Source organism: Scyliorhinus canicula, chromosome 10 (genome assembly GCF_902713615.1).
Source record: "Scyliorhinus canicula chromosome 10, sScyCan1.1, whole genome shotgun sequence".
NCBI classification, from domain to species: domain Eukaryota; kingdom Metazoa; phylum Chordata; class Chondrichthyes; order Carcharhiniformes; family Scyliorhinidae; genus Scyliorhinus; species Scyliorhinus canicula.
In genome coordinates, this window is record NC_052155.1 from 86,746,272 (window position 1) to 86,769,583 (window position 23,312).

Below are 23,312 nucleotides of genomic sequence, written 5' to 3' on the forward strand. Positions count from 1 at the left end.
TTTACCTGTGTCAATCTGATATAGCCTGTCTTTACCTGTGTCAATCTGATATAGCTTGTCTTTACCTGTGTCAATCTGATATAGCCTGTCTTTACCTGTGTCAATCTGATGATATAGCTTGTCTTTACCTGTGTCAATCTGATGATATAGCTTGTCTTTACCTGTGTCAATCTGATGATATAGCTTGTCTTTACCTGTGCCAATCTGATGATATAGCTTGTATTTACCTGTGTCAGTATCTGGTATAGTCTGTTTTCTCCTGTGAGGAAATATTTAAGGCAATTGTTGGAATATTTCCCTTCTTGCCTACTCCTGTCCTCTGGATAATGATCTCAGTAAGAGTTGCCCAAACAGCAGGCGTGGGCTATTATAATGAAGTACAAGATTGATCATCAAGGGAAAGCTTACTGTTGGGTCTCTGCTGTGTGATTCGATAAACAATCCATTCACCATTTCCGTTTCCTTCCTCTGAGGGAATATTTCACATTTGATCTCCCGTTTGTTTGTCCAATGGGTTTCCACATGGGAAATCAGGAGGACATTAGGTTTTTCAGTTTTCGTTCTTAGTGTGTAATATTTGAAAATCTTCACCAGTAAAATGTAACTGGGGAACTATTTCAAGTAGTGATCTGAAATGGAATTGATTTTTTTTAAAGGAAAATCTATGTGAAGTGTCCTAGAACTGATTATCTTCTCCATTAGGTACACTGGAGCATTATATGGCAGGATAATTGGTCTCATAATGGTGTCGATTTTTGGTATCCAAACTGACAAGCATGAAGCCTGGATAGACCCTGGCCTTTTTGCAGTAATTGGAGCTGCCTCATATTTCTGTGGCGTTTCCAGACTGACAATCTCCCTTACTGCCATCATGGTAAGAAATATTCATCAAGAAGCATCTTTAAATACAATATGTTTGCCAATGGTTGCAATGTTTTTGATCTTTACACTACTCGCCAGATATAGATACCTGTATTTCACACTTCTTTGATATTGCCTCAGATTTCCCTCTATTTCTGCCTCTGATGTCTATCTGAGAGTCTTGTTCTTGTGCCCTCTTCCTATTCATGTTCTCCTTTAGCTGTTGTTCTGCTGGATTTTGATCAGCTTCCCTGAAGGGACGTTGTGTCTTCTTTGTTCACTAACGAATAGACCAGTTTTACAGCACACAGAATTGTGTGCTGCCCTATAGCTATTCCATGATTCACTCTTGTAAAATGGAGAGCAGGGAAATGGTAATTTTCTCCGGCTGCAGGCTAGAAGTGACAAGAAATCGAGAACTGGAAGGGGTGAGTGGCCAGATATCCACAGGGGATTTAACGTGCAAAAACGAGTTCTGTTTTGGGCACATATAGCAGGGTCTTTCTCGATGCCTGCAGTGCCAAGGGCACCCTGCTATCAAAAGGGACTAAGTTTTTTTCCTGGCCCCGGCGAGGAGTGCCCTGCTGAGGCTGCACTTACCTTATTTCTTGTACAGATGAGCTCAGCCCAGAAGGAAGAGATTGAGGCGCCATTTTTAAATGCTTCCCCGATCTCTTGACCCCCCCTCGGACATCACATTGTGGACTCCGGACCACCCTCCCACTGCCCCAACTTACCTCTTAGGGGGTTCTCGAGTCCACTTCACCCCATCTCCTAAGTGCAGGATTGCTCCAGGTCCCATCCCTGGCACAGGCAACCTGGCACCCAGGAACCTTGACACTGCCAGCCCGGCACTCAGGCAGGATGACATTTACATTGCCAGGGTGTCCAGTTGCCAGCAGGCATGCCACGTTACCACCCTGCCCAAAGCCAGGCCACCCAGGGGCCTTTGATGGCCAGGAAGGCCCCTCCCAGGTGCATTTATGCCTTGTCCAAGTTTGTGTGGACCAGTACTAAACGGCACTCTGACAAAGTCTCCCAGGCCTCGGCAGAATCGGACACCGAAATATTTAAGTGGGACTAATGGCTCACTTAAATATGTTAATCTGTCCTGTGAGGGCGAGATCCAGATCACGACGTCTCGTAAGATCTCGTTAGATCCCAGGAGGCTTTCCCAGCGCTGCAAATCCCATGAGAGGCCTCTTGTGAGATTCAACAACCTTGTCACGTCACCAAGTTGGGCGTGAAAAGGCAGATCGATCGCGTCATTAGGGAGGGATATCGAACCAGGTGCACAAGGGCAAAAAAGGGCCCTTCCAGGGTAAAAGGCAATGGTGATGGGGCAAGAGAAGAAACAAAAGATGTGTCTAGAGCAGGTGTGCCGCTGACTGAATCCCCCCCCCCCCGCCAAAGCAAGCAAAGGAAACAAAATGGTGTGCAGATTATGGTCTGAAATTGTTGAGTCCGAAAGGCTGTTAAATGAATGAATGAAATGAAAATCGCTTATTGTCACGAGTAGGCTTCAACGAAGTTACTGTGAAAAGCCCCTAGTCGCCACATTCCGGCGCCTGTCCGGGGAGGCTGGTACGGGAATGCATCACCAAAAGATGATGTGGTTGAAGTGTTGGGCAGTGTAGGCTTGTGAAGCTAACATATGCCACCAACACTGAAGAAGGTTCAACTCTATTTTATTAACTACTTATAAAATAATAGACATACGAGAACTGTGTGTTTAAACGATGCTAGTTTAACTAGAGACCTGTGCCTGTCTGAGGGCAATGTGTCCAAGTTTGCAGATGACACTAAGATGAGTGGTAAAGCGAAAAGTGCAGAGGATACTGGAAGTCTGCAGAGGGATTTGGATAGGTTAAGTGAATGGGCTCGGGTCTGGCAGGTGAATACAATGTTGACAAATGTGAGGTTATCCATTTTGGTAGGAATAACAGCAAACGGGATTATTATTTAAACGATAAAATATTAAAGCATGCCGCTGTTCAGAGAGACTTGGGTGTGCTAGTGCATGAGTCACAGAAGGTTGGTTTACAAGTGCAACAGGTGATTAAGAAGGCAAATGGAATTTTGTCCTTCATTGCTAGAGGGATGGAGTTTAAGACTAGGGAGGTTATGTTGCAATTGTATAAGGTGTTAGTGCGGCCACACCTGGAGTATTGTGTTCAGTTTTGGTCTCCTTACTTGAGAAAGGACGTACTGGCACTGGAGGGTGTGCAGAGGAGATTCACTAGGTTAATCCCAGAGCTGAAGGGGTTGGATTATGAGGAGAGGTTGAGTAGACTGGGACTGTACTCGTTGGAATTTAGAAGGATGAGGGGGGATCTTATAGAAACATTTAAAATTATGAAGGGAATAGATAGGATAGATGCGGGCAGGTTGTTTCCACTGGCGGGTGACAGCAGAACTAGGGGGCATAGCCTCAAAATAAGGGGAAGTAGATTTAGGACTGAGTTTAGGAGGAACTTCTTCACCCAAAGGGTTGTGAATCTATGGAATTCCTTGCCCAGTGAAGCAGTTGAGGCTCCTTCATTACATGTTTTTAAGGTAAAGATAGATAGTTTTTTGAAGAATAAAGGGATTAAGGGTTATGGTGTTCGGGCCGGAAAGTGGAGCTGAGTCCACAAAAGATCAGCCATGATCTAATTGAATGGCGGAGCAGGCTCGAGGGGCCAGATGGCCTACTCCTGCTCCTAGTTCTTATGTTCTTATGTTCTTATGAACCAGTTGAATCTCTCAGCACGTGGTGTGAGTTTGTACTGTACTTGATGAGCTCTTGTGCTTCTGAGAGGCAGCATCCAGAATGAGCAGGAAAAGTGATGCCCTCTGTCTTTATAGTGTGTGTGTTCTAACTGGTGATTGACTGCTGTGTTTGTGCATGTTGATTGGTCCTAGTGTATGTCCCTCAGTATGTGTCTGCACCATGATATACTGAAATCTGTTGAAATTAGGTCAATTGAAAATGTCAAAACTGAGATTTGTAGTAGGATATTACGTGTTATGGAATCAAGATATGGATCAGCATTATCTCCTGGATGTGCATTCATCTCTTTTTACCTCTGGCTTTCTATTTCTTTATCTCTTTATCTTTGCCTGAGAAACATCCAAATCAATTTTTCATAAAAGCTTAAATTTAGATGAGAAAAGATTCCCTGGGATAAATTTTCATCTCCGTTGTCCACTTATCCAGTGGAGAAGATGGCCCATCTATTGTAGGCCAGAATTCTCTGGCCATTGCGATTCACACTTCCCGGTCGCAGCGGACCCCTGGCCGCAGATTTCCTGGAAGCATGGAAATCCCATTGACAAACCCGGGAGTATAAAATCCCGCTGCACGTGAATGGTGCGCTGCCGACAAAGATGTGAGGCGGGATTCTCTGAGCCTCCGCACCAATATCGCAATCGGCGCGGGGGCGGAGAATGCCCGCGATTGGGTCCGACACCAAGACACGATTCTCTGGCGACCGGAGAATCGTCGCCAGCCGCGTGCGCATGGTTGACGCAGCGCCAGTCAGGGGCCGTTGAAAGAGGCGGCGATTCTCCGCAGTCGACCGGCCGAGTTCACCCCGAGTTCTGCGGAGTCCCGCCGGCGTGGTTCCTGTATGGTTTCACCCGGCGGGATCACAGTGTGGCGGCTCCGGGGGCCGTCCTGGTGGTGGGGGGCGGCGGGCTGGGGACGGATCAGACTGGGGAGGGGGCCTCCATGATGGCCAGTCCCGCGATCGGGGGCAATCGATCGGCAGGCGTGCATTCCGGGAGTGGGGGGGCTATCTCCTTCCGCGCCTGGCTGCTGGAGGGATCTGCTATGCTGCGCGGGAGCAGGGGCGAAAACAGCTGCCACACGTATGCGCGGAACCACTGCCAGTCGCTGCGCGTGTGCGTGGACCTGCAGCCAGAAATGCTGGGGCCCATATCGGCAGCCGGAGCTGCGTGAAGCACTCCAGCGCTGTGCTGGCCCCCTGTGGGTTGCAGAATTGCTGGGCCAAGAAGCCCGTTAATGTCGGCGTGAAGTACTCCGGTGTTTACACCGGCGTCACACTTTTTCGCGATTTTGGAGAATCCCGGCCGTGGTTGGGAGAGTGGAGAATCCCACCCATTGCCTGATTTTAATTCCATTGATTTCATTGGAATGAAAATGAGATGAATTCTATGGCAGATAAATGATCTGCTCTGTGGAGGCGGTGAAAAGAACTTCTGCCATCTCTTTCTCCCTGACTTTTTCTCTGACTTACTTTAAGTCTCTCTGAGCTTTAAACAAAGCAAAACCTACACCGAGTAGAGAATTATCAGAGTGTGTATTTGAATTTTTTTCTCTCTCACAGAAAACCTCAATAACAACTTATCCAGAATAATGTGCTCTTCTGCTCTTCTCATGTTCCCACGCCCACATTGTCTTTGCACTGTACTGCTGGCAGAAAGTAGCAGGAGACTTCCTTATTGGCTGAGAAACCCCCATACCTCAGGTTCATCAAATTGGAATATTATTGAAGTTTTCCCATTGACGTTTTCAGCTTCACCACCAGGTGTCAGGACTTCCAAAGCTTTAAAATTTTGGCACTCTTAAGACGACTGAATGTATTTCTGACAGAGAAATTATCATAGAATCTCTACAGTGCAGAAGGAGGCCATTCGGCTCATCGAGTCTGGACCGACCCTCTGAAAAAGCACCCTACCCAGGCCCAATCCCCCGCCCTATTCCTGCAACACCACACCACAGGGCAATTGATAATGGCCAATCCACCTAACCGGCACATCTTTGGACATCATGCATTGAAACAGTAACTGGTTTAAAGGAAAAAAAACAGACCCCCGTTTTGGGTGCGTTTAACGGGGTGTTTCTTGGCATCCACAGCGCTGAGAACGACTCTGTTATCAAACGGGACTCTTCTTTTTTGGCCTTGACAAGGAACGCCTTCAGGCAATCAACAAAGCGAAGGCTACAACATCTGCCTCCACACCCGTTTCCAACCCTGGCTGGTCCGACACCCCAAATATGGCCTCCCGGGGGCCCGGGTCCAGTTTCACGTGCACCACTTTAGAAATTACCCTAAAAACCTCCTTCCAGTAATCCTCTAGCTTTGGACAGGACCAAAACATATGAACGTGATTTGCCCCCCCCCGCAATGTCACAAACATCTTCTACTCCTTCAAAGAATCGGCTCATCCTCGCCCTCGTGAGGTGTGCTCTGTATACCACCTTTAGCTGTATCAGCCCCAATCACGCACACGAGGTGGAGGCGTTCACCCTCCCGAGCACCTCACACCAGAACCCCTCCTCCATATCCTCTCCCAACTCTTCCTCCCACTTTGCTTTGATCCCTTGTAGTGGTGCCTTCTCCTCTTCCAAAATAGCTCCGTAAACCGCTGACACTCCCCCCTTCTCCAGTCCCCCTGTCGTCAGCACCTCCTCCAGCAATGTGGAGGCCGGCTCCACTGGGAAGCTCTGTATCTCCTTTCCAGCAAAATCTCATACCTGCATGTATCTAAACATCTCCCCCTGCTCCAGCCCATAATTCGTTTCCAGCTCCTTCAATCCTGCAAACCGACCCCTACGAAACAAATCTTTCAGTGTATTAATCCTCTTCTCCTCCCATTTCTGAAAATTTCTATCCCACCTCCCTGGCTCAAATCTGTGGTTCCCCTGAATTGGCATTTCCCTTGACCCTGCCCTCAACACGAAGTGTTGGCAAAACTGCCTCCAAATTCTCAATGAAGCTATAATTACCGGACTCCCTGAGTATTTGCCCGGAGCTATCGGGAGTGGTGCTGTTGCTCGTGCTTTCAATCCTGACCCCCTGCACAAACTCTCCTCCATTCTGACCCACTGGGAATCAACCCCTCTGACCCAGCTCCGCACCTTCTCCACATTTGCCGCCCAGTAGTAATACATCAGGTTTGGGAGACCCAAACCCCCTGCCTGCCTTCCCCTCTGTAGCAGCACCTTTCTAACTCTGGCCGCCTTCCCTCCCCATATGAATGAAGTAATCCTTCCCTCAAACTCTCTGAAAAAAGCCTTTGGCAGGAAAATCGGCAGACCTTGAAAAATAAACAGAAATTGCGGCAACACGTTCATTTTAACCGCCTGTACCCGACCCGCCAGTGACAGAGGGTGACCATCCCACCTTGCCAGATCAGCTTTCACTCTCCCCACCAAACTAGAAATGTTGTACCTGCGGAGCCCCCCACCCCCCGACTCCCGGGCAACCTGCACCCTCAGGTGCCTAAAGTGAATCCCTGCCCAACGGAATGGCAGACCCCCCATCCCTGCCCCCACCCCCGCCCGAGACACCACAAAATACTCACTCTTGTCCAGATTTAGTTTGTACCCCGAGAAAGACCCAAACACTCGGGTGGGAAGGAGGCTGCCAGCCACCGCCGTTCGCCGGGCCTGGGCACAAGTGGCAGAGTGGGCAACACCGTTTGGACTGGCCAGCAGTGCCGGAGAAAACTGCATGATCTCCTCAGGGTGGCCAGGGTGAGTAGGCAGCACTGTGCCCCTGACACTAACATGCGTCCCAAACACTCACATCTCCACCCCCACCACCCAGGGGGGGCGGCCAAACCCCTACCCTGCAACACATGCCAGCACCCATACCGACCCCCATGGCTGGGTGTCCTGGCCACTGAAGCCACCAGCTACTCACCCCCTGGGCTCCATAAGTCGGACTGTTTAACACTGCGCGTTCTTTATTCACTCCCATCCCGACCAGGAGAAGGCCGCGCACAACCGCGAGAGAAGGTGGGTGGGTCTGCCGGACCTGCGCCCCTCACCGCAGCAGAACAGAGGCACTCGACGTGGTCAGTCGGCCCGAGGAAAGGGCAATCGAGGAAAGGGAATCACTAGGTCGGAGGTTGGCACCAGACTAAGAAGTGAGAACCCGCTGAGTTACGGTTCCCCATGGCACATGTGTCATTCCCCCCAACCCCCAGCAGCACACCCACACCCCCTTACCACCATCACACCCACACCCCCTTTCCACCATCACACCCACACCACCCACACCATCACATCCACACAACTCCCTCCCCACGATCACACCAACACCCTCCCCTCCCCACCATCACACCCACACCACCCCCTCCCCACCATCACACCCACACCACCCACACCACCCTCCCCACCATCACACCAACACCCTCCCCTCCCCACCATCACATCCAAACCATCCCCTCCCCACCATCACACCGACACAACGCCCTCCCCACCATCACACCAACACCCCCCCCACCATCACACCCACACCACCCACACCACCCCCTCCCCACCATCACACCAACACCCTCCCCTCCCCACCATCACATCCAAACCACCCCCTCCCCACCATCACACCCACACAACCCACACCATCACACCCACACAACCCACACCATCACACCCACACCACCCCCTCCCCACCATCACACCCACACCACCCCCCTCCCCACCATCACCAAAACCCCCCCCCACCATCACACCCCACACCACCCCCTCCCCACCATCACACCACACCACCCCTCCCCACCATCACACCCACACACCCCCTCCCCACCATCACACCCACACCACCCCACCACCCCTCCCCACCATCACTCCCACACCACCCACATCCCCCCCTCCCCACCATCACACCCACACCACCCCCTCCCCACCATCACACCCACACCACACCCCGGCCCCACCATCACACCCACACCACCCACACCATCACACCCACACAACCCACACCATCACACCCACACAACCCACACCATCACACCCACACAACCCACACCATCACACCCACACCACCCCTCCCCACCATCACACCCACACCACGCCCTCCCCACCATCACACCAACACCCCCCCCCCCACCATCACACCCACACCACCCCTCCCCACCATCACACCCACACCACCCCCTCCCCACCATCACACCCACACCACCCCCTCCCCACCATCACACCCACACCACCCACACCACCCCTCCCCACCATCACTCCCACACCACCCACATCCCCCCCTCCCCACCATCACCCCACACCACCCCCTCCCCACCATCACACCCACACCACCCCGGCCCCACCATCACACCCACACCACCCAAACGACACCCTCCTCACCATCACACCTGCACCACCCCACACCACCCCCCTCCCCACCATCACACACACCCACCCCCTCCCCACCATCAAACCTACACCACCCCCTCCCCACCATCACACCCACACCCCCCTCCCCACCATCACCCCACCACCCCCTCCCCACCATCACATCCACACCACCCCCTCCCCACCATCACACCAACACCCTCCCCTCCCCACCATCACATCCAAACCACCCCCTCCCCACCATCACACCAACACCCCCCCCTCCCCACCATCACACCGACACCACCCCCTCCCCACCATCACACCCACACCACCCCCTCCCCACCATCACCCAACCCCTCCCCTCCCCACCATCACATCCAAACCACCCCCTCCCCACCATCACACCCACACCACCCCCTCCCCACCATCACACCCACACCACCCACTCCCCACCATCACACCCACACCACCCCCCACCCCCTCCCCCCATCACCCCCCCACCCCCCTCCCCACCATCACACCTACACCACCCCCTCCCCACCATCACACCTACACCACCCACCCACACCACCCCTCCCCACCATCACTCCCACACCACCCACACCCCCCCCTCCCCACCATCACACCAACACCCCCCCTCCCCACCATCACACCCACACAACTCCCTCCCCACCATCACACCCACACCATCCCCTCCCCACCATCACACCCACACCCTCCCCTCCCCACCATCACATCCAAACCACCCCCTCCCCACCATCACACCCACTCCCCCTCCCCACCATCACACCCACACCACCCCCTCCCCACCATCACACCCACACCACCTCCTCTCCACCATCACACCCACACCACCCCTCCCCACCATCACGCCCACACCACCCCCTCCCCACCATCACACCTACACCACCACCACCCCCTCCCCACCATCACACCCCACAACCCCCTCCCCACCATCACACCCACACCACCCACACCACCCCCTCCCCACCATCACTCCCACACCACCCACACCCCCCCCCTCCCCACCATCACACCCACACCACCCCTCCCCACCATCACACCCACACCACCCACACCACCCCCTCCCCCCATCACACCTACACCACCCACACCACCCACACCACCCCCTCCCCACCATCACACCTACACCACCCACACAAACCCAGCCCCACCATCACACTCACATCACCCCCTCCCCACCATCACACCTGCACCCACAACACCACCCCTCCCACCATCACACCCCACCACCCCCTCCCCACCATCACACCCACACCACCCACACCACCCCCTCCCCACCATCACACCCACACCACTCACACCACCCCTCCCCACCATCACACCCACACCACCCCCTCCCCACCATCACACCCACACCACCCCCTCCCCACCATCACACCCACACCACCCAAACGACCCCCTCCTCACCATCACACCTGCACACCCACACCCCCTCCCCACCATCACACCGACACCACCCCCTCCCCACCATCCACCCACACCACCCCCTCCCCACCATCACACCCACACCACCCCCTCCCCACCACACCCCACCACCCACACCACCCCCTCCCCACCACACACACACCACCCCCCCCACCACACACACACCACCACACCCCCCCCACCATCACACCCACACCCCCTCCCCACCATCACACCCACACCACCCACACCACCCCCTCCCCAACATCCACCACACCACCCCTCCCCACCATCAGACTCACACCACCCCCTCCCCACCATCACACCCACACCACCCCCTCCCCACCATCACCCCACCACCCCTCCCCACCATCACACCACACACCCCCTCCCCACCATCACACCCACACCACCACCACCCCCTCCCCACCATCACACACACACCACCTCCCCACCATCACACCCACACCACCCCCTCCCACCATCACACCCACACACCCACACCACCCCTCCCCACCATCACACCCACACCCCCCCCCCCCCATCACACCCACACCACCCCCTCCCCACCATCACCCCACACCCCCCCCTCCCCACCATCACACCCACACCACCCCCTCCCCACCATCAGACTCACACCACCCCTCCCCACCATCACACCCACACCCCCTCCCCACCATCACACTCACACCATCCCCTCCCCACCATCACACCCACACCACCCCTCCCCACCATCACACCCACACCCACCCCCTCCCCACCATCACCCACACACCCCCTCCCCCCCATCACACTCACACCATCCCCTCCCCACCATCACACCCACACCACTCCCTCCCCACCATCACACCCACACCACCCCTCCCCACCATCACACCCACACCACCCCTCCCACCATCACAACAACACCCCCCCCCCCCATCACCCCACACCACCCCACCCCACCCCCTCCCCACCACACACACCACCACCCCCTCCCCATCCCACACCCACACCACCACCACCCCCTCCCACCATCACACACACACCCCCTCCCCACCATCACACCACACCACCCCTCCCCACCATCACAACAACACCCCCCCTCCCCACCATCACACCCACACACTCACACCACCCCCTCCCCACCATCACACCCACACCACCCCCTACCCACCATCACACCCACACCACCCAAACGACCCCCTCCTCACAATCACACCTGCACCACCCACACCACCCCTCCCCACCATCACACCCCACACCCCTCCCCACCATCACACCCACACCAACCCCTCCCCACCATCACACCCACACACCCCCTCCCCACCATCACACCCACACCACCCCCTCCTACCATCACACCCACACCACCCCCTCCCCACCATCACACTCACCACCCCCTCCCACCATCACACCCACACCACCCCCTCCCACCATCACACCCACACCACCCACACCACCCCCTCCCCACCATCACACCCACACCACCCCTCCCCACCATCACACCCCCACCACCCCTCTCCACCATCACCCCACACCCCCCCTCCCCACCATCACGCCCACACCACACCTTCCCCACCATCACACCCACACCCCCACTCCCCACCATCACCCCACACCACCCCCTCCCCACCATCACACCCACACCACCCACACAACTCCCTCCCCACCATCACTCCCACACCACCCACATCCCCCCCTCCCCACCATCACACCCACACCACTCACACCACCCCCTCCCCACCATCACACTCACACCACCCCCTCCCCACTATCACACCCACATCACCCCCTCCCCACCATCACACTCACACCATCCCCTCCCCACCATCACACCCACACCACCCCCTCCCCACCATCACACCCACACCACCCAAACGACCCCCTCCTCGCCATCACACCTGCACCACCCACACCACCCCCTCCCCACCATCACACTCACACCATCTCCTCCCCACCATCACACCCACACCACCCCCTCCCCACCATCACACCCACACCACCCAAACGACCCCCTCCTCGCCATCACACCTGCACCACCCACACCACCCCCTCCCCACCATCACACTCACCCACCCCTCCCCCCACACACAACCACCCCCTCCCCACCATCACACCCACACCACCCCTCCCACAATCACCCCCACCCACCCCCTCCCCACCATCACACTCACACCATCCCCCCCCACCATCCACCCACACCACCCCCTCCCCATCACCCCACACCACCCCCTCCCCACCATCACACCCACCACTCCACCACCACCACCACCCCCTCCCCACCATCACACCCACACCACCCAAACGACCCCCTCCTCGCCATCACACCTGTACCACCCACACCACCCCCTCCTCACCATCACACCCACACCACCCCTCCCCACCATCACACCTACACCACCCCTCCCCCCATCACACCCACACCACCCCCTCCCCACCATCACACCCACACCACTCCTCCCCACCACAACCTACACCACCCCTCCCACCATCACACCCACACCACCACCCCCCTCCCCACCATCACACCCACACCACCCACACCACCCCCTCCCCACCATCACACCCACACCACTCCCTCCCCACCATCACACCCACACCACCCACACCACCCCCTCCCCACCATCACTCCCACACCACCCACATCCCCCCCTCCCCACCATCACACCCACACCACCCCCTCCCACCATCACACCCACACCACTCACACCACCCCCCTCCCCACCATCACACCCACACCACCCAAACGACCCCCTCCCCACCATCACACCTGCACCACCCACACCACCCCCTCCCCACCATCACACACACACCACACCCTCCCCACCATCACACCCACACCAACCCCCTCCCCACCATCACACCCACACCACCCCCTCCCCACCATCACCACCCACACCACCCCTCCCCACCATCACACCCACACCACCCCCTCCCCACCATCACACCCACACCACTCCCTCCCCACCATCACACCCACACCACCCCCTCCCCATCATCACACCAACACCACCCACACCACCCCCTCCCCACCATCACACCCACACCACTCCCTCCCCACCATCACACCCACACCACCCCCTCCCCATCATCACACCAACACCACCCCCTCCCCACCATCACACCCACACCACCCCCTCCCCATCATCCCACCAACACCACCCCCTCCCCATCATCACACCAACACCACCCCCTCCCCACCATCACACCCACACCAATTGGTGGTAGGAACTCTCAAGGGGGTGGATGTTTGGAGGGTGGGCCGATCCCAGGAACTAGCTGCCATCCGGATGGTTTTGAGCTTTTGGAATGGACAGTCCCACCGATTGTGGAGATGCAGCCGCAGAGCCATGGACTACATGAGCGGTTGTTGGCGAGCACCCAGCACCTGCAGGTGCAGTTGGAGGAATCCAGCCGCATGCAGGAGTAGGATGTTGTGCCGACCATGCATGCCACCCAGGCCAACACCACATGGGAGGGTGGCCACAGTGGAGGTCTTGGGGCAAATGGTTCGGCCATGGGTCAACATGTCCAAGGCCTGGGGCACTCTGTGCAGGAGTGGCCGAGGCCCATTAGACAGCTGCTGTATCAGAGGCAGCAATGTCCCAGAGCCACCTAGACATTGCTGTGGTGCTCCCGAGCATGGTCCAGTCACAGCGGGCCATGGCTGAGAGAGTCGGCGGCATTGCCCAGGCGCTGGTGGACGGGGCACAGACACAGAGGGAGGTGGCCCAGACCCTGAGGTAGATGGAACGGTCACTGGCTAATGTGGCACAGACCCAGAAGGTGGTGGCACAGTCTCAGCGTGATGTGGCGCAGTCCCAGATAGAGGTGGTCCACTCTGTGTGGTCCATGGTCACGAGCATGCAGACCCTAGTCGAGATGAGAGCAGGACCCCAGGACTGGCAGTGTCAGGTGACAGAGGAGCCTCCGGGGCTAGCTCTGCTCGCACCCCCGTCCCATGGAGTAGCTCAGGGCCATTGGGCACCCCGAGGATGTAGGAGGTGATGGGGCCTGTGCCGGTGACTCCCACAGCAGTGGTGCCAGAACACTGCAGTGTCTCAAACTACCCCCTTCCGTCCCTGCTGCATGACATGGGCAGCAGGCAGAACTGGGCAGCATCACACCACATGCTACACCCGAGCAGCAGCCAGGCTCATCCAGGCCTGGTCGTCCCAGAAGACGGCCACTAAAGGGGACCCAGGTCACAGGGCGGGAATCACAGCAGGCTGCCTCCACTCCTGATGTACCATCTGGGGAACAACCTAAACATAAGGGCCTGTAAGGCCAGAAAAGTAGACACCAGCTAAGCTGGCATGAGTGCAGGCCACAGTAGAGCGATAGGGGCTCGGGCATAAACCTGAATATATTTGTTCACATTGAACACCTGTGCACAATGTTACAATCAGCCTCGGTGTTCTGTTAGAAGGTTGTGAAGGGTGGGCTTGTCTGGGCCGTTGCAGACGGGACGCGGTGGAGGGGGGAATGGACAGGTGTTTTGGGTGGGATTGGCCCGGGGAGTGCGGTTCAGCCAGCGCTCACCGCTCCGGTGTCTCACCCCCCCCACCACTCCACCCTACCCACCTCCGCCACCCCAGCGATTCGATGTGACCATGTGATGGAATGGCCAGCTCGCATGCAGGGATCACCCAGGAGGATGGTAGTAAGTGCTACTGTGGGCAGGAGTCAGATGTTGTCAAACGATGCGGAGCACCAGAGCTCAGAGCAGGGGGGGTGTGGCCGAGGTGGGGGGAGGAGGGGGGTGGTGGGGGTGGCCGTGCCCTTGCCCAGTCCACCTAGTCGGTGAACCTGGAGGTGATTAGAGCGTCCCGTGCGCATTGACCCTGAAACAAGTTCAGAAACAAGTCGCTAACCTATTGCCAGAGGCCTATAGCTTGAGGGGCGTCTCTCTGCATCAAGCATGGCTGCCATGGCCTTGTTGGAAGGATTTTGCAGGTCCTGTGGGCCTCGAACCCAGAGCTTCTGGCTCAGAGGTATGGGGCGCGATTCTCCGCAACGGCCGATGCCAGCATGAAACCCGGAGTGTTTCACGACGGCGTCGGAGGCCGCTCTTCGCCCCTATTCTCCCCCCCCCCGGGGGGCTAGGAGTGGCGTTGCGAGGAACTCGGCCGCCGGGCCTTGACGCTGGCGATAATGACGCGGCCGGCGGCGCCTAAGTGACGTCAGCTGCGCATGCGCAGGTCGGCCGGCGCCAACCCGCGCATGCGCGGTTGCCGTCTTCCCCTCCGCTGCCCCGCAAGACGTGGCGGCTTGATCTTGCGGGGCGGCGGAGGGGAAAGAGTGCGTCTCTTAGAGACGCCGGCCCGACGATCGGTAGGCACCGATCACGGGCCAGTCCCCTCACGAGCACGCTCGTGGTGCTCGATCCTCCGCCCCCCCACAGGCCCCACACGTACCTGTCGCGCTATGTTCACGCCGGCAGTGAACAGTTGAGCTTCAGCCCCCAGAATGTTGAAGGAGCTGGCTAGAATCATTCTCAGGATGGCAGGCTTTTATTACTGAGGTATGACAAAGCCATTGTTCATCCAGAACTGTTCACAGTCTATATCAATGATTTGGATGTGGGGACAAATTGAATATTTCCAAATTGGCTGATGACACTAAAATGGGTGGGAACATAAGTTGTGAGGAGGATGTAAGGAGGCTTCAAGTGGACTTGGGCAGGTTAAGTGATTGGGGTAGAACAGGTTTGTCCAACTCTGCAAAGTCCCTCCACGTGGCTGTTGGTACCACTGATCAATCTTATTTGTTTCTTCATTAATAAGGGGATCAGGGGTTATGGGGAGAAGGCAGAAGAATGGGGATGAGAAATGTATCAGCCATGATTGAATGGTGGAGCAGACTCGATGGGCCGAATGGCCTAATTCTGCTTCTATGCCTTATGGTCTAAGACCAGTCAGTGAAATTGAAGATTTCTGCAAGGGGTTTCTTTACCAATATTCTCTTCCTTGTTTGCTGCTGATAGGCTCACTAGCTAACACAGGAGAGAAACAGACTGTGATTGGAGACACACCAGCAACTGCAAATATGTGGAGATAGAGAGATTCTGGGGCGCGCAGGGAAATGCTTTCCCCCTGCTTACCCTGGCTGTTGCCAATTACCCCCTGGTTCTTACCATTGTCCTCCCCCGATCTTCCTGCGCTTTCTCATCTCTTTCTCCCGGCTCTTTTCACTCCCTCCTGGCTCTCGCCACTTCTCCCCCGTCAACACTCCCCCGGGCTCCCCCCCCCTTCTCCTGACTCCACTGCTTTCCCATGGCCTCAGAGTACACCCACATTTGGGCAGCTCCAGGTCTCTCTTCCCCTTTCCTCGCACCCACTGTGTGAGTGAGTGTGTGAGAGAGGGGTGAGTGTGAGGGGTGTCAGTGTGTATATGAGGGGTGGGAGGGAGTGGAAAGGGTGTATCTGGCTCACTCGCAATCTCAGCATTCTCATTCACACTCACCCTTACACACCATCACCTATTCTCAAAGTGGGTGAGCATGAGTGAGTGGACACCTGAGACTGGGAATGAGTTGGACACACACACCCTCTCATACTCGAATGTCGTCTTTTTTTAATGTTAGCAATTTATTGTTTTTACATTTTTATGCTCAGCACATTGTTTCTTTTCCTACATTAGCTTTTTTTTGAGATTCATTTTTAATGTTGGGCCAAAACCTATCTTTTCAAAATTTGTTCATCGACCCCTTGAGTGAGAAAGAAATTGTACTGTGGCTCCCCGTGTACAACAGGTTGGACAGGCCTGGTATAGAACATGGCAGATGGAATATAATGTCACTCTGTTTGAAGTTATTCACTTTGGTTGCAAAAACAGAAAGGCAGAATATTTAAAAAAAAAAATTTAGAGTACCCAATTATTATTTTTTTTTTCCAATTAAGAGGCCAATTTAGAGTGGCCAATCCAACTAACCTGCACATCTTTGGGTTGTGGGGGTGAAACCCACGCAGACACGGGGAGAATGTGCAAACTCCACACCGACAGTGACCCAGGGCCAAGGTTCGAACCCGGGTCCTCAGCGCCGTAGTCCCAGTGCTAACCTATGCGCCACTATGCTGCCTTCAGGCAGAATGGGCGGGATTCTCCCATCGGGGGGCGAAGTGCCGATGCCGGAGGAAAAATGGGAGTGTTTTACTCCGGCATCGGCGCCCGTTCTGGGACCCCATTCTGCAGCTCACAGAAGGCTAGGACGGCCTATGGCGCTCCAGCTGCCGATCCCGGCCTGAACCCGGTGCCATGGGGTCCGCGCATGCGCAGTTGGGCCGGTGCCAACTAGCGCATGCGCAGTGGCCTTCTTCCCCGCCCCAACCCCGACGCCAAATGGTGCAGGGCTACAGGAGCCGGCGTGGAGGAAAGGAGGCCGGGGGGGGCAGAGAGGCCGGCCTGCCGATTGGTGAGCCCCGATCGCAGGCCAGGCCACCACGGTCAAACCTCCCCTTCCCCCCACAGGCTGCCTCCGGAACCTTCAGCACTGAGGTCCTGCCAGCTCCAAGGATGTCAGAATGGCGCCGGCGGGACTCGGCTGTTTGATGACGGCTGCTCAGCCCAGTCATGCTGGAGAATCGGCGCGCCGTCCTGTGCCGGCCCGGCCGGAGAGTTGGCACATACCCCGACTGGCACCATGCTGACCACGCTGGCGCCGATGGCACTGATTCTCCACACTGTGGCGAATTACGTCCCGGCGTCGGGGCGGCGTGGCATGATCCAAGCGGCGCCGCGCCAATTCTCCGACCCAGCGGGGGGCCGGAGAATTACGCCCAATATTTTTAAACTGTGAGAGGTTGGGAAATGTGGATGTCCAAAGGGGCCTGGGTGTCCTTGTTTATGAGTCACTGAAAGCTATCATGCAGGTGAAACAAGTAATTAGGAAGGCAAATGGTGAGCGGCTTGCTTTGGCAGAGGTTAGCACTGCTGCCCCATGATGCCAAGGACCCGGGTTCGTTCCTGGCCCCGATCACTGTGTGGAGTTTGCACATTCTCCCCCTGTCTGCCTGGGTCACACCGCATAACCCAAAGATCTGTAGTGTAGGTGGGATGGCCACGCTAAATTGCCCCTTAATTGGAAAAAAAGAAAAGAGGAAGGCAAATGTATGTTAGTCTTCATCACAAAGGAAATTGAGTATAGGAGAAAAGATGTATTTTTGCAGTTGTATAGAGACGTGGTGAGATCTCAACTGGAGTATTGTGTATAGTTTTAGTTCCCTTATCTAAGAAGGGATTAACTTTCCACAGAGGGAGTGCAACCTAGGTTCATCAGATTTGTTATGATGTGGAGATACCGGCGTTGGACTGGAGTTGGCACAGTAAAAAGTCTTACAACACCAGGTTAAAGTCCAACAAGTTTATTTTGAATCACCAGCTTTCGGATAACTGCTTCTTCCTCAGGTGAATCAAGAGGTAGGTTCCAGAAACATATAGATAGACAAAGGCAAATATGCAAGACAATACTTTGAATGCGAGTCTTTGCAGGTAATTAAGTCTTTACCGGTCCAAATGGAGCAACTGGAGAGAGGGATAATCACAGGTTAAAGAGGTATGAATTGTCTCAATCCAGGACGGTTGGCAGGATTTCGCAAGCCCAAGCCAGATGATGGGGGTGAATGTAGTACGACATGAATCCAAGGTCCTGGTTGAGGCAGTACTCATGTGTGCAGATCTTGGCTATAAGACTCTGCTCGGCGATTCTGCGTTGTCACGCATCCTGAAGGCCGCCTTGGAGAACGCTTACCCGGACATCAGAGGCTGAATGCCCTTGACTGCTGAAGTGTTCCCCGACTGGAAGGGAACATTCCTGCCTGCTGATTGTCACTAGATGTCCGTTCATCCGTTGTCGCAGCGTCTGCATTGTATCACTAATGTACCACGTTTCGGGACATCCTTTCCTGCAGCGTATGAGGTAGACAACGTTGGCTGAGTTGCACGAGTTTGTACCACGTACGTTGGTTGGTGGTATACTCACGTGTAATGGTGGTACCCATGTCGATGATCTGGCACGTCTTGCAGAGATTGCCATGGCAGTGTTGTGTGGTGTCGTGGTCGCTGTTCTGAAGGTTGGGTAGTTTGCTGCAAACAATGGTTTGTTTGAGGTTGCGTGGTTGTTTGCAGGCAAGTAGTAGGGGTGTGGAGGTGACCTTGGCAAGATGTTCGTCTTCATCGATGACGTATTGAAGGCTTCAAAGAAGATGTCGTAGTTTCTCTGCTCCGGGGAAGTACTGGACGACGAAGGGCACTCTGTCAGTTGTGTCCCGTGTTTGTCTTCTGAGGAGGTCGGTGCGGTTTATTGCTGTGGCGCGTTGGAACTGTCGATCGATGAGTTGAGCGCCATATCCCGTTCGTACGAGAGCATCTTTCAGCGTCTGTTACACTCCTCCTTGTCTGAGCAGTTCCTGTGCATACGGAGGGCTTGTCCAGATTGTCTTGTGGAGGAGGGAAGACTGGGTTTGTATTCCTTAAAGTTTCAAAGAATGAGATGCGACCTCGTTGGAACTTACAAAATTCTTACAGGGCGTGACAAGGTGAATGTAGAGGGGGTATAATGTTAGGATAAGGGTGTCATAACCCTCACGAGAACCATAGGGAAACCATTGTCGATCTCTTTGTGGGACACGTGGAGTACAAGCTTCCCAGATAGGGGGCAGAGGCCACCCAGATGGAGCTCATTAAAGACTGCACATAAGTGGCGGTCCAAGCAGGGTCCGCAGTTGTTGGTTTTCCCAACAAGGACTGGATTAGGAGAGAGTTACTGCTGTGGGCAGAGTATTGTAGACAGTTCAATAAATCCTTGTTCCAATATCGCTGGCTTCCTCATGTTACTAAAAAGGGGTAGGCCATATAAGACTGAGATGAGGAGGAATTTCTTCACTCAGAAGATGGTGAATCTCTGGAATTTTCTACCCTAAAGTGCTTAGGGCTGTGGAAGGTTAATCATTTAGCATGTTCAAAACAGATTCAATAGGTTTCTGGAGGCTAATAACATCAAGAGATATGGGGATAGTGTGGTAGAGTAGCATTAAGGTAGATGATTAGTCATGATCTAATTCAATGGTGCAGCAGGCTTGATGGGCTGAATAGCCTACTTCAGTTGCTATGTTTCTACCGTGGCTACTATTCTCTACTGGGCCATTTACTCGGCCACAGTTGAAACCAATGAATATACAACTCGTGGATTGATGTAATTCAACAAGTAGGGTATTTATTTATCTTATGCTGTGCTCTCACAGGCTTAATACAAAGACTGGGTCTAGAGCCTGTGCTTCTGACTGATGATGTTGCCAGTGCCCATGTGACTCACCTCTTAAAGGGCCACTGCCCAACATTACATATAATACATAACAACTACAATAGCAAATCAGAGGCTTGGAATTCTGCAGCGAGTAATTCACCACCTGACTCCCTGAAACCTGTCCACCACCTGCAAGGCAGGAGTGTGCTGAAATACTCTCCACTTGCAACTCCAAATACACTCAAGCTTGACTCCATCCAGAACAAAGCAGCCCACTTGATTGGCACCTCGTCTAACCACCTTAACATTCACTTCCTTCATGGTGGCAGCAGTGTGTACCAACCATAAGATGCACTGCAACAATTAATCAAGACTCTTTCGATAGCATCTTCTAAACCCGCGACCTCTACTATATCGAACTACAAGGGCAGCATGTGCATGGAAACACCACCACTTGCATGTTCTCCTCCAAGCCATGCACCATCCTGACTTGGTGCTATATTTCCATTCCTTCACCGCTGCTAGGTCAATATCCTGGAACTCCCTTCCTAAATGCACTGTGGGTGTACCTATGCCACATAGACTGCAGCGGTTCAGAAAGGCAGCTCACCACCACCTTCTCAAATGTGTTTCGGGATGGACACTAAATTCTCGCCTAGGCAGTGATACCCACATCTCCTGAATGTATAAATAATATAGTCCAAACCAAGTCCTGTAGAAAATATTGGCACTAGATTTTTAAAACATAATGTTACGACACCCTGGGCTAGTGCATAATCAATTCTAGCCCCACTTGACCCGGAATCATAACACAAATGAAATTAGATGCTAGTTTAAAAGACTTGGGCTGATCCGATAAAATGCAGTCACCAGGTTTTTAAAATCTAAACACAAATAATCTTTTATTACTTAAATGTAACTTACTATCTAATACTGCTTTGCAACCCCCACCTTTCTAACTACCTGCACTATTTACACAAACACATACACACAGATAAACAACACAGGGGATAAAGGGTGATTAAGAGGAAATGGAAATATCAATACAAATGAAAGGATAAAGGATCTTGTATATACTAAGATTGTTTCCAGTTAATGTCTTTCTGGAGTTTAAGCTTTTGCTTTGGTACTTCTTCCTTCTGGGCTTGAGATGGTTTTCTGTGGCAAGGTTGTCTACTTTCTCTGTCGATTCAGGATTATTTCAAATTTACAGTAAAGATGTGCCAGGCATTCACTGGTTTTAGAACAATAAAACAGTTCTTTACTTCAGCAGCGGGAGAGAGATAGTGACTGTTCCTTCTCCTTTCAAGATCTAATCACTTCTGCCCAGCTCTCTGAGAAGTATCACTCAGAAATAAATTACTGACTGTTTTCAGGCAGAATACTATCCCTGGCCAATCCACAGGTTGTCATTCAGCCAATCAAACTGACTTCCTCCAGAGCTGGTTCTTAAGATTCACTCGTTGCTGACGAGTCTGTTTTCTCCTCTCCAAAATACAAATCCTGGAACACACTGTCCTGACCAGCAGGCTGCTTCAGCTCGAGTCCTCTGTTTAAAGGTACATTCCGATTCGGGGTCCAAGGACCAAAAATAATATAGGAAAAGAAAATGGGAACAAAGGAAAGTCAAAAGGAAGGACTCTTAACAATAAACAGATTTCAATAACTGCTGTTTAGTGGGGAGACATTGTGAAAGGGTAAGTGATGAAACCATAGCTTCCAACTGTTCGATTGCTGGTTGGTCTGTTATTAGGATCTTCCATGGACCAAATGCTGAATAAGAAAGAGAAACACAAATCAAAATAGTGTAATATGAAAATATAGTAGTTTGATACCTTGTTAAATGTTACTAATTTCCATAAACCTAGTAAATATTCTGTGCACTGAGGTGATTAATCTGTCAAACCATTATTTCAAGTGATCAAAGCTCGGTAAATATCAGTGTGGCTTCTCACAGTGATAGCATTAATATTTTAACTCTACTGCTTAAAGAAACAGAGCAGATCAAAAGCCAGGCAGCTTCCTGTTGCAGTCAGCTGCAGAGTAAATCTTCAAATTCAGTGTCTTGGTTAGGCATCCCACTTGCCAAAATCTTAACATAGTTGTTCCGAGCAACTGAAGATTTTTTGAGCAATTTGACACGGTTCTTTCGTTCAAAGAAAACCAGACACCAAAAACTATTATGTCCACTCAGATTATATTTCAAGTATGAACTTAAAATGGTGAATTATGAAAAGATATTGAGCAGTTCTGCAAAAGTTGTACACTTTGAACCAGAAACTAAAATAAGCATCATGTAACTAGAAGTGAATGGAATAAGTTCAAGGACTAAGCCACCCTTAGGCAGGAACCCATTGCTAAGATTAACTCAGATATCCTGTGTAATTATGTTGTTAATAAATATACACAAATAACATCCAGACGAGTATTTGGTTATTTGGAAAATCCATTTTGGATTTTCAGTACATAAGCGAAATGAAAACTTATCAAAAAGATCATTTTCTGGTAAATAGCATGAGTTTATAAACATGTTTAACAAATAAAGTTTTCAACAAAGAATTCTTATACAGCGAAACATCTTTTGTATCCCACTGTTCTCGAATCCTGCTCCAATCTAAGCAAACCCACAACGGATCCCATAAAGTGCAGTGCCTGAAGCCTAATGTTATAGTTAAGAAAATTCTGTTCATTCTGATTGGGGAATGCATTCCTGGCTGGTCTCCCACATTCTAACCTCTT

General features: G+C 53.4%; 1 protein-coding gene across 1 annotated transcript in view; it reads left to right on the forward strand.

Moving 5' to 3' along the window:
• LOC119972934 (chloride channel protein C-like) overlaps window positions 1–23,312 on the forward strand; it is a 161,809-nt gene that overhangs the window by 78,175 nt on the left and 60,322 nt on the right. The window contains exon 11 of the mRNA XM_038810469.1: window positions 703–874. Within this exon, the coding sequence (XP_038666397.1) occupies window positions 703–874 (172 nt within the window). The remainder of the gene's footprint in view (window positions 1–702; window positions 875–23,312) is intronic.